Genomic DNA, 12,973 nt, shown 5'->3' with positions numbered 1-12,973 from the left:
ACGTGGCATGTTGGATTTTTATAGTGTGTTATTAGTGTCCATTTTAAACCAAACTACGAACGAAACTTCTTGAACTCTGTGCTCTTCTATCTTTAGTTGTTTAGTTGTAGTTGTTAGTTTTTGTATACATATTCCAAAGTTAATTGTGGGACGATTCCAGTATTCACACCTGAGACACTCAAAGTCTAAATAATAATCAAAGTGCTGTGGAACTGGGACAGAACACATGTATCATCTAAAAAATATTACATCTTTGTAGTGTCATTCCTGAGATAAGCACAGGGTGGCAGCAAATATCCTAAAACCTTTTACCATCACTTTGAGGACCATGAATATCAACCACTCACATAACTGTGACTGACTTTACGAGTTCCTCACCACAGCTTAATAAAAGCTGTCTCCACTGAACATACATACCGTTCAAACACTCCATCTCGGGCTCCTCTCCGTCCTGTCCTTTCTGCAGTCTTTTAGCGTTGCGTCTCTTTTTGCAGTAGAACATGAGTCCGAGCACTACGATGATGTAAGCCACGGCTGCTCCCACTGACAGCCCAATGGTTTGGATCATCTTGTAGGGAGCCTTGTCAATGTCTTCATCGAAGGATTGCATTGGTTTTTCTGTCGGGCACCAGCATTAAATATGGTTAACTGGGTGATCGTCCACCAAACCAAGTTGGATCTTTACTGCACATTGTTCTGTCTTAGCAGAACAATCAAGGGTATGCATTGTTAAAATGTAGACTTTCAAAAGTTGTACGTGTGTAAATGGAAATACATCCCGCAATCAGCTTCACACATAAACTACAAGAGAAAAAGTGTGTTTTATATGTTTTTCAAGAATACTAGCGTAGAATTTTAACAGTTCACACCAGAATACTATATTGAAACAGTCACTTTATTCAACAAGTAGCTGGGAAGCTTTGACGCTGAGCCTGAAATGAGTCTCTTACTTTGAACTAAACGGGGCACACCCCCCTTGCTGCTTTGGGAGACAGCGAGGTGATGTGGGTAACTAACGCGAGGTGTGACTGTGACTCTCGGCTCCAGTCAGCACTAAAAGAGCCAGACAGTGTGAAGCCTCGTTAGACCTCACGTCTGCCCAATCCCATCACCTCAGTGACAGCTGTGGCGTCACAGACGAGGCTGTGGTTATTAGCCTGTCGAGATGGATGATAGGCAGCGGCTGAAGGTTTAATTAATGCCTTCATCCCCAACTAGGGGTTCGTGGCTTTCGCAGCGGGTGTGCAAACGTTGTCCCGGACAAAAGACGCCTGTGTGTGTGTGTGTGTGTGTGTGTGTGTGTGTGTGTGTGTGTGTGTGTGTGTGTGTGTGTGTGTTAAACTCACCCACTACGTACAACTTGGCCACGCGGTCTTTGATGCTGCAGATGTTGCCGGCCACACATGTGTACCTGCCCGTGTCATCTGTAGTAACATCGGAAATCACCAAGGAGCCATTGGGCATCTTCTGGAACCTGGAAAGACAAAGGGACGGGACGGATTAGTCAAATTCACATTAAAAAACGTTTTTCAAAGTATTAACAAGTTTACTTTTCATGCAAACGCATACATAGGTGAGCAAACTCCCACCAGCAGACAAAGCAAAGCTGTACACTGAGGGGAACACTGCATCTGTTCATGACTCATGTTCAGGAGGCTGTGACGAGTTCATCTTGAATGCCTATGATGTTGCCACATCATAAAACAAATGGTGCTGGTGAGAGAAGTTCCTGCACCAGTCCCATAGTGGTCAGATGTGTAATGGTATATTTGCCCGAGTCGTCTTTGATAAATATCCACAATAGTAGCCAAATGTCTCCTTTACCTCGGGTTCTTACTGATGTCCACCTTCTTGTCCTTGGCCATCCAGTGGATGTGAGGTTGGGGGTCGCTGGTGGCCTGACAGTGCAGGACGGCTGTGTAACCTTGGTACACCGTTGTGTTCTCTGGTTCCACCTTAAAGCGAATGTACACTATATGTGCACAAACACACACACAGAGGCTCAGTAACCTAACTCTCACTGTGATTAACATGTCAGTTAAGCTCTTAAAACCCCAAATTCATTTCATTACTTTACATTAAGGCGAGCCAGTGCACAAACAAGGCATGAAAAATGATCGATGGCTCGTAAATACGGAGAGCGACATGTGGCAGTAATGGCCAAGATGGCAGCGTGGCACTTACCGGCCACATTGAGGGTCACCAGGGCTCGGATCTCGCCCTGCAGGCTGTTGGAGGCGATGCAGGTGTAGTTGCCGGCGTGGCTGCGGGTGACTTTAGTGAAGTGGAGATGGCCGTTCCTCTGCTCCACCCGGGGCGGCAGCTCTCCTCCATCTGCAGGAAGGAGGGAGGAAATGATCCACGATGATTAACCTGTGTGTTTCCACACATGCTTGCGGAAACAATATTTGTCATTATTAGAAAAAACTTTTGTTAAATATATTGACAGTGTCGTGCACACCTGCTTTGGTCCAGCGGATGGTCGGGCTCTCTCTGCCTTTAGCGGAGCACTGAATGGTGATCGCTTTGTCCAACTCCAGGCACTGAATAGGCTGGGGGGTCGGGGTGAACTTCAGCTTCTCTGGAACACAAGTCAAAACACCGCACGCACATCACACACACGGAGAACATGGGAGGGAGGGAGGGGCTAATGACACTAGCCTGACGCTAGTTCAGACACGTACAACAAAGTGGCTTCACGCGTGTAGACACACATCCGTCGAGTGTAAAAACCAGAGTTTATCAGAAGCTGAGATCATATAAACAGAGAGATTGGCCAGACAAAACAGCGACATGTCAGGCCATCCATCACAGTAATCCCGTAGCAGCAGAACTGCGCTAAGAGGAGTTTAACGCAGAGATAAATGTGTTTAAAAGGAGGCTGGGATAAAGCTGCTTTGCCTTTGTCATATTTGACACCTCTGTGGGTGTTCTGCAGCACGCTCAGGGACACGACTTGAACATGCTCTTCCTATTTAAGGGAACACACACATTCACAAGCCCACAGAGCACAACCACATTTTTGTTTCATATTATATCTCAACTCATACCCAAAATATTACCCAATATCGCCCTGTTAGGATTTCCCTTATTACACAACATCAGTCAGGGGAATAACTTCCCAGATTTGCTCAGTGGATGCTCAAAGCAGGACAGAATAATGTACACATTATGTAATTCCCTCACTGCTTACCTAGCACAATAACTCTAGCTTGCCCAGTCAGTCGGCCGCCCTCGGTCTTTGTTTCACAGCCGTACATCTGTCCGTCGTACACCTCCACGTTGTTGATCCTGAGGGTGCCGTTAGAGAACAGCTTGAATCGAGAGTCCTAGAGGAAAAAAACATCAGGAAGATTTGAGTTAAAGTTAAAAAGGTCGTCGGCCGGGTGTAGACGAATGCACTTCAGAGAAGGTTTGTGTGACTGACCTCTGGTGTGAGCATTATGTTGTTCCGCAGCCAAGTGACCTCCGGTTCAGGGTTGGCCTGAGCCTGACAGTGGAGGTAGCCTGGTTTACCCTCCTCCAGGTGACTGTCCTGAGGCTTCGTCACCCACACTGGGGCGGCTGTGATGACACACACACACACACACACACACACACACACACACACACACACACAGCAAGTATTACATATGTATTAAATAAGCATAAACATTTATACATCATGTAAATAAATCACGGATCAGATGCCAGCGCCTTAAAGGACTACACTTATACATTATTTTATAGATAGATTTGTTCCTTTTTTTTTTACTCCTTTTTTTTTTACTCTTTTCTGTTCTATTTTTTATCTGTATTACTTCTCTATTTAATGCTTTTGTTCCGTATTTGTGCTGCAATAACATCAGAATTTCCGCTCTGGAGATCAATAAAGACGGATTGTATCTTAATGAGCTTAGCCCATTGGTCATGACCTAGACATAGACACCATTAATCCCTTTTGTGTCACAGTTTATTCCCGCATGCTCCAGACGTTAAAGAACAAGTCTTATTGTTAAAGAAACAACAACCCGTGCCGATAGTTATCCCTTATTGGCTTGCTCATGTTCCGTTTCAGTTAAAAATCTATAACAAATATTTGAGAACTGAAGTTAACATTTTTTTAATGAAAATATAATGACAGAATCCAGAGTAAGTAAAAATTTTAAGTTTGGGGACTCACAAGATAAATACGTCTAAGATACCCCATATTAAAGCTGCAGATACATTTTATTTACAAAAAACATTTCTAGTCATGGTAGAGCTCCAAAACCACTGAACCATCCTATATTTCCACAGTTTCTGATGCTTCCCGGTAATAATTCCAGCAAAGGCTTTTTATTTCCAACAGTTTGTCAGGAGCTGTACTCGTGATGGGTAAACTGGGACTCACTGGCCACGGTGAAGGTGACCTCCTGGGTCCTGCGTCCCGCCCTGTTCTGGGCCACGCAGGTGTAGATGCCCGAGTCTCCCTCCTGGGTGGGACTGAAAACCAGATCCAGGCCGTCCTGGTGCACTCTGCCCTCCGTGGGCACCCGCTGACCTCCTCTCTCCCACCAGACCTCGGGCTCCGGCCTGCCGCGTGGGGGGCGACAGGCCACCCGCTGCAGGGTGTCCGCTGTGAAAACCTTCGACATCTTGGGCACCATGTCCTCGATCTCTGTGGTTGGAAAGCGGGGCGAGAGTGAGGATTTTCAGCACAATGTGGAAGGTTCCACTAACCCCAGGCCCCTCATGATCGCATCCGTCTTACAAGCCGGTGAAGCGTTACTGATTCCGGAGTCCAGTCACAGCCCCGAGCACACATACAGTTGCGTTAATAAACATCCTGTCTTGTTAGTCGTCCTCTGATTTGTAGCTCAGCGCAATCAGAGAACAAAGCCCACAGTAGGCCGACTGAGCACACAGGTTGCGTGGGAATTAACTAAGGCCCGTTTGAGGCGGGTCATATCAAAACTGGCAGCCCCCATGCTGAGAGGGGAATGTGATCCGAGGTACAAAGACTCACAAGACCTCCCACTGCTGTGTGGTTTAATACAGCGTGTTCCAAATGGAAGTCATTAATACCGTATTGGCCGACAACGCACTGAAAGCTGGTCAGTGGCTACGACCTTCTTGAGATCTAAATCAATTAATGAGAACAGAAGAAAACACACATTTCTCAGTGGATGAAAGGGAAGTGGAGCAGGGTGGAGGCGGAGGGGCTGTGAGAAACAAATTAGGTTGCCCTACGATGGAGTGACTGTTTAAACTTGCCCCCAAATACTGAATTCTACTGTGACACAATCCCCTATAATGCCTGCAGGGATTACCATCAGATTAAGTGAATTAAGGTATTTAAATGGAGCTGCGGTTCACTGGGTTAAAACTGCAGATACAGTTGTACCTCCTAAATCCGAAACCCTTGGGGAAAGGGGAATGATCGAGGGGATTTAAGTGGTCCCAACTCTGAAAACGCATAGAAATTCCAACCCTAAGCTTTTACAAAAAAGGTTTAACTTGCATGCACTTGCAATTCCAAATGCGGGCTGATTAGTAAAACGAGGTGATACTACAGACCGCTCGAGCATAATGCGGGAACAACCGCTAAAAGCTTTTTCTTTTTTGAAGTAAATTGACTCCAGGGAAATGGTTACAGGAAAAAAGCAGGCGTCGTTATGTGGAATAATAAAACAACTAAATAAATTCATCTCATCTTTCTGCACAACTACGTGGAAGTCTTTTCTTAGCAGTACATTTCTTCCGTCACAGGAGCAAATCTAACAACATTTCCCAAGCTCTGCTCGTTAACCAGTTTGAGTCACACTGGTACTGGTCTAATGTTGCTCTCGCTGCTTGTTCCGCCAGGTGCTGTTGCACTCGGGAGAAGCTTGGTCAGCTAAACAAGTCTGGCAAACGGCTGCACCGGAGGAGGAAATAATATGGAGGGGAAGCAGGAAAACGCTCCGCCGCCGCGTGTGTGTGTAGTGGAATACAGCTGGGCCGGATGTCAATAAGGGAATGTGATTATCATCGGAGAGATCTGGCACTAAGTGGAAGAGCGGCGGGTAGAGCGGAGAGCGGGAAAAATATGTAATCCAAATGCCCCCCTTTCTCTCAGATTACAGAATCACAGGTGTTTATCTTTCACCAGTAAAACAACTGAAAGTGTGTGTGTGTGTGTGTGTGTGTGTGTGTGTGTGTGTGTGTGTGTGTGTGTGTGTGTGTGTGTGTGTGTGTGTGTGTGTGTGTTTGCGTACCAGCTATGAGGAGGGAGGCCTCCAGGGTAACAATGGACCCTCTGAGGCCACGGCCGACACACTGGTAGGTGCCTGTGTTCCTGGGCTTGACCTGGGTGATCTGCAGTGTGCCGTTGTGTAGCAGGAACAGACTGTGGAGAAGAGACACACTCTGACCTCTAATCGTTCATACAGTCTCACCATCGCTTCACAACAAAACAGACAGGGTCCCTGAGGATTTGTACATGTAAGCAATCGATGGTTATCAACAGCAGCGCATTTCACAGAAATGCCTCCTGCACACGTGCACCTTGCACCGGCCGGATCTCCTTCAGATGGCATCTGAAAACAAATGGTAGCATTGGTTTGGCCTGCTGGAATCACCGGATGGAGACGCTCTGGCACACGGGGCAATACAAGTGGCAGAATAAGAGGAGTACTCCTACTTGTGTCTGTTCTTATTATGACGCTATCAGAATTCACTAAACCAAAGGAATCTGCCGCAGGGTTAAAGCAAATACAGAATACGGGTCGTAATTTAATTCTGAAAAGGCCTTTTAAAGAGGCCCCCCCCAACCCCCTTCCCCACCCCTCCCCTCCGGCCTGTGGCAGGCTAAGGGAGTACCAGTGCCAGTGATGGACGGGATGAGAAGTAATTAAAGGCTGACCTCAGGCCCTCTTCGGGACTGAAAGATAAGGAGCTGCACATCCCACACAGCAGAGAACAGGGCTCAACGGACCGGACGACTCAACAGCTCATCACAGCTATGACACAACCTCAGTGTGACGCTCGTGGGAAAAGGGAAAATGTTAAACAGAGTGCAATCCGTGTTTCTGAATAAAGTTAAGATATGGTCTTATTCAAGAGAAGTGTTTTCCAAAAGCAGGATCCACCAGAAGCACCCCCCCCAGGAGGGCTGTCGTCGCTCTCTTCTCGATAGCGGGAGGGAATGGAGCTTTGGGAGCTTGAGTGGGAGTCTGTGTACCTCACTCTGAGGATTCTCTTTAAAGCTACATACTCAGAAAAGAATGGGTTGATCTTTGTTTTTCCCTCCTGAGTTAGTTCGACCCATGAGGCAGAATTTGCTCTGTCTGCTAAAATAGCCTTGAGCTCACTCTGGTATGTTATTTCTTAGTTTCACACATGAAATGCAATCTACAACAAATATTCACACATAGTCTAGAGAGGGGAAGGAGGGGGGTTGTCAAAACAGTGCAGGTGCAAAACAGATGATGACTCCTGCAGATAGCTGCATTCTTCTGGCGTGATGTCAGCCGTGATCAATAAACAGAAGCACAAAGGCAGCCTTGGAATACTTCAGCCACAAAGAGGGCGGGATTTGAATAAAACGGCCTTCGAGTGAGCTTTTATATTCACGTTTACTACCCATCCATCTGTAATCCCGGTGCTGAGTAATCACTGCCTGGGTGACCAAACCCGCCTCTGACAAGCTCATTACACAAGTGACTTCTGCTGATGCTGAAGTCCTTCTCGTCTCTCCCTCACTGCACACAGTAATCACTTTGCATTTTAAACACCAGGCTCCCCCCATGTGCAACAGCTTGCCTACGTGTCCATGTATAAGCACAAGGTGCTATGAGCCTTGAAGGGATACTTGGCACCTGATGCAGAAATTGCTTATTATCTTGTGTGCTTTTGAGGGACATGCTGTGTTCTTTGTAATGGCTGCGTTCAACTCACAGCACTCCGTAACTGTGATAATATTCCTTAATGTGCAATTCATCTCGACCGGAAGCTGTAAAATCGGACCGCATCGCGAGGGTTTACGCCTCATTGGCTTCAAAGGACTATCCAATCGCGGCTGAAGCTTATATAATGGTGAGTTAGGAGCGGGGCCCGAGTGGAGGGAGTGGGGGCACGAGGGACACACACACACACCTCTGTGGGTGTTCTGCAGCAGAGAATCTGAGGTGCAGAAGGGGAGGATCGAGATCTCAACATACCGGGACTTGTTTGCCACCAGCTCTTTTTCGTGGTACCACTCCAACGTGGGAGGCGGCACGGCGGTGAACTGGCAGTGCAGCAAGGCCTCCTCATTCCTCAACACCACCTGGTCCTCGGGGATGACCACCGGCCGCGGAACACTCTTGTCTGTTCATAAAGGGAAGACAAACATCGGCATGATTACATCTGTAGGAATCGGACCGCCGAGTTCCATCGGCGTTGTGCGTCGCACCGATCTATTCCAGTCTTTATTAAAAGCTGCCAACAGCAGCGTGGGGCTGGTGAGCAAGCAACCTTCAGGTGTGTGTGTGTGTGTGTGTGTGTGTGTGACATTGGGGTGAGGGGGCACTCAAGTGGGCTTAACTAGAATGTAAAAAGCTATAGAGTTCAGCACATGAAAATACCCATAATCCAGGTTTACATGTGTGAGTTTTCAAATCTGAAGAGCTAATGGAGGCATGGTGCAAATACCCGTGTTCTGATAAGGCCCCTGGTTGGTGTGAAGAAAGAGAAAGGCATTCACACCTGTCCGACCCGGGAAGCGGGCTGGAAAACCTCTTCTTAAATATGAGTGACTGTGCATTGAAAACCTCTCCTTGAGCTAAGGTGCTACAGAGGACCAGAGTTGGCAACATGGTAACTGGAAACTCAACAATTATCCATTCTTCCGCCACACAGGTGCTAACATAGCGTGCTGTGTGTGTGTGTTGCAGGTGACTAATTCAAATGGAACGAGGCATCGGGTTTCACACACAGATGTATGTAATCTTCTATTTACTCAGTGTTGTACTGAGGGCATAAGAGGAGGAGGTTGGGGTGCACACACACACACACACACACACACACACACACACACACACACACACACACACACACACACACACACACACACACACACACACACACACACACACACACACACACACACACTAGTTAGTCAGACCAACACTCATGCTCCTGAGGGAGCTGATGTTATTGTTTGTTCTGTAGATGTTTCTGATGTTGTTTCTGTGTGCATGGGCGGTGAAGTAGAGTGCTAACCCACTCACTGCTGATTACATTAGCAACTTCATCACTTTCTCTTCCTGCTCTTCTCACTAATGGACTATGTGCGCCGCCCCCTCTTGCTCAACACACTTACTGGCAGGTGTGGCAATGTGGAACGACTTTTGTTGTTGTTGTTTTTTAAATGGCAATTAAAGTGTTCAGTAGATCCAAGATGTAAGGGGGCAATTTGATGCATATCATCGATAAAGTTGCCATTAAAAAAATCAGGGGTTAGAAAAACTAATTTATATCGTTATATCGGCCTACTGGAAATTGCGCCAAACATTATGCACTTTAACATTTTGAAAGTGCAAAATATAAACTACAGAAACGATTGAGAAAATAATGGCTAAATAATCAATGATTAAATTACAGCTTTAACAGCCCTTCCAAGAGTGGCAGAAAAGTGCTAAAAAACAAAGAATGTCGCAGAACAACACACACACACACAAACACACACACACACACCTATGATGTTGAGAGTGAAGTTGCTGCTGCTGCAGACGTGGCCGGCTGCGTTCTTGGCACAGCAGTAGTACAGGCCGTTATCATCCGGACTGGCACTGGTAAAGATGAGAGTCCTCTCCTTGTTGTTGATCTGGTGGCTCTTCTCCGTCAGCTTCGCCCCGTCCTTGAACCACTGGCACGTCGGCCTGGGGGGGGAACATATGAGAGAGGTATTGGAGAGGAGAAGAGATAAGAGGGAGGAGTTTTTGAGCACAGTCCTCGACGTGATCTCTGAACTTTGAGGGCGAAGGAGACTCACCGCGGGTGTCCGTCGATATGACAGCGCAGCGCGACCGGCGCGGAGCTCTCGATTTCGCCTTCTGAGGCGGGCTCCTTCAAAGTCACACCGCCACTCTCCAACCCTACGCAGGAAGACACACAAACATCTGTAAGCATCTGTAGGCCGAAAAGAGGAGGAAGAGCGAGGGCAGGAGAAGGACAGGAGGAGGAATCGAGTTAAGTGGTCGTCCTGTCATCGGTCAACAGCGGGACACGCCGCGATGCTAATGGGGGCTGAGCCGGGTCGGGCACATCGCCACGCCTCGCCTCGTGCACTCGGACGAGCGAGCGTGGCCTTTACGGGGCTTTTTGTGGACATTTAATGGACAGTTCATTGGCTTACTCTGTTAAATGGGGCCATGCTGCTTTTAGAGCGGCTCATTAAAAAAAAGTCAGACAGAAAGGGAAATGAACAATAAGGCAACAGCAAACTTGTTTTGACTTTTTTGCAGTATGTAGTATTGACTCCTTAAATGCAGGAGAACGCCATACCCTCAAAATGTGTTCACAGTATTATAATTATTCTTATTGGTTGAGCATATGCCGCAACAAAAGGGATGAGCGGCATCCCTCTGGAGCAGTGGTTCTCAACTTGTCTGGCTCCGGGACCCACCCATCACCCCTTAATGACAAGCCGCGACCCAAATCGTTCTGTCAAGGGGGGGGGGGGAGGTTGCGCTAGCGGCGCTGACGGGGGGAGGGGTGCTAACGTGGTGACTTCGCGTTCTAATTGCCGCGCTGACTGAAAACATGGACTGGCGAGCCAAAAACTCGCTCCGCTGTCCCTTCAAAATAAAAGCACAGGATGAATTATTTTTTTTTTTTTCTCCATGCAAAGGCCCGCGACCCACTACAAACGGGTCCGCGACCCACTAGTGGGTCGGGACCCACCAGTTGAGAAACACTGCTCTAGAGTGACGGATGAACATGAGAATAAAGGACAGACCCCGTGGAAAATGATCCACAGACGTCCCCTCGAATGCATCAAGCAGCAGTGAGAAATGAGCCTGGTTTTACCATCATGGGTTTGACCCAGTGCACAGGGAAATATATATCAACTACATGGTGTGTCAAGAAATCCTCACAGCAGCAAATCATTCCTACATCGTCCTTAGAGGGCTGAACTCAATCATTTGTCAGTCTCCATGGGAAACCAGTAGATGGATATTTCATGATGACGTATTTCATCCGTGTTTCAATAAAAAGGTACTGTGGTGGCTCCTGTCTGCTGAGCCTCAAATCCACTAATTCCATGCCGGCCATAAAAATATCTAATTCCTTTTGATAGAGGCAATTTTTTTGTTAATAAACCTGCCAAGGAAGGTTGTGAATCTTTTAGTATTTCAAGGTTGAATTTGGACCCATTTTAACATTGGGGATCAATTGTGGGTTTAGTACAAAGGGTTGTTAACTTTGTTCCAGGCAGTGTGGTGAATCTCGGCAGGAAGGTTGCGAGTCTCTGGATTTGAAGACCAACAAAAAGAAACATTTATTAAGGCTAAGCACACTAAAGGTGCCAAAACAAAACAATATATTTTGTGTGATTTTTCAACATATACAATGATGCTTAACCCAACTTTGACAGACTACTTTAATCGCCTGAACAGAGGAATCGCTTCCCCTCTCGCCCCTCCTGCACATCTCGCGCACATTGAATACTAGAGGAGTTAAGGGATAGTCTAAGTTATTCATAGTCTCCCTTTGGGGAATGGCCCCTTATATTTGTGATGCAGCGTTGATACCTGGCTGGAATTCCCCTTTCCCTGTCGAGTGTGTTGACTACACAATTACTTAGTGTTCACCCTGAATGAGAGCCAGGGCTAATGGTTGTTTACATGATGATAAATAAGCTGCGGTTGTGCGACATGCAGTAACTGTACACCTGGCGTGGTTGCTGACGAAGCGTTTCTCCGGGCAGCCCTGGTTTAAGCCCACGAGGGTTTTGAGTGCATGTCTGACAGTCGTTCCATCGTGCCGAGCTCCAGATCTACAGCCTGTGGCCGACCACCGTGGCGGCGGCGGCAGCTTCGACCATCCATGAAATATGCATGGCATGCGCCTCCACCCGAATCTACATGAGGTCCGAGGGGGCGCTAGAGGAAGGTCTGTCACAACAAATTATAAAAAAAACCCGGTGTTACACTGCACCCTGGGAGATTGTGGGTAACCGTCTCTACAGTAGAGAGGGAGTGGGGGGGGCTCATTAGCTGCCTCCCAACACATAGCAGACCGCGCTGCATTTGGTTAAATGAGTGTGTTACAGACGAGTGCTTGTAAAACACAACGCGGTGCCGGGCTCCTAATCTCCATCGCATGCGTACAAATGTACCAAATTTACTTTGGAGAGCTCTGAAGAGGATGCAGAGTGGTTGGATGTTTCAGAGAAGGCCGATCTAGTCAACAGCTCCGGTGGCACAGCAAAGAGGAGGAGGAGCAGGAGGAGGAGGAGGAGGAGCTGAAGGCCATCCCCGCGATGGGGACCTGGGGCCAGATACTCAGACAGACGTATTATTAGAGCACTGGAAGCATAACGGGGCCCACAAACCAGACAGCGGAACCGTGAGTCACCAGAGGGAAAAGTTTGATTGAACCACATTTTTGTTTTCGCCCATCTATTGCCACTTAACAAAACTAAAATCAGAACAGTTTCCAACATGTCGGTCTCTTGTATGTCTTCCTCGGGGGAAAAACCCTCGGACACCATTTTTTGAAATTAGTAAGAAATATTTTACATTCCAGCGGCATGAGCATGAAATCAGAGCAAAGGGAGCGGGGTAGGTAGTGTGGGCACCAGGAGAAACCACCATGAAAAAGTAATCATAGTGCAGCAGGACGCACTGCTTGATCCGTCTGACCTGACGATCACTGGAGCATTGAGCACTACGGCAAGCAACACACGCCGCCTTGATCGTCTAAAGTGTTTGCAACTCCTGGCCTATTATGTTCCCTCGCGGAGGTCAAATCCAGTTACTGGTAT

General features: G+C 47.4%; 1 protein-coding gene across 1 annotated transcript in view; it reads right to left on the bottom strand.

Moving 5' to 3' along the window:
* Positions 1-12,973, bottom strand: part of ptk7b (protein tyrosine kinase 7b) — a 56,103-nt gene that overhangs the window by 2,186 nt on the left and 40,944 nt on the right. The window contains exons 3-14 of the mRNA XM_037465219.2: positions 9,977-10,079; positions 9,679-9,863; positions 8,163-8,310; positions 6,219-6,349; positions 4,373-4,639; positions 3,428-3,564; positions 3,194-3,329; positions 2,462-2,581; positions 2,185-2,334; positions 1,825-1,972; positions 1,347-1,474; positions 418-618 (exon numbers count right to left, since the gene is read on the bottom strand). Coding sequence (XP_037321116.2) covers positions 418-618; positions 1,347-1,474; positions 1,825-1,972; positions 2,185-2,334; positions 2,462-2,581; positions 3,194-3,329; positions 3,428-3,564; positions 4,373-4,639; positions 6,219-6,349; positions 8,163-8,310; positions 9,679-9,863; positions 9,977-10,079 — 1,854 coding nt within the window. The remainder of the gene's footprint in view (positions 1-417; positions 619-1,346; positions 1,475-1,824; positions 1,973-2,184; positions 2,335-2,461; positions 2,582-3,193; positions 3,330-3,427; positions 3,565-4,372; positions 4,640-6,218; positions 6,350-8,162; positions 8,311-9,678; positions 9,864-9,976; positions 10,080-12,973) is intronic.

Source organism: Pungitius pungitius, chromosome 13 (genome assembly GCF_949316345.1).
Source record: "Pungitius pungitius chromosome 13, fPunPun2.1, whole genome shotgun sequence".
In the NCBI taxonomy this organism is placed as follows: Eukaryota; Metazoa; Chordata; class Actinopteri; order Perciformes; family Gasterosteidae; genus Pungitius; species Pungitius pungitius.
Note: the sequence above shows the minus strand (reverse complement) of the source record. Positions and strands in the feature narration are given on the sequence as shown.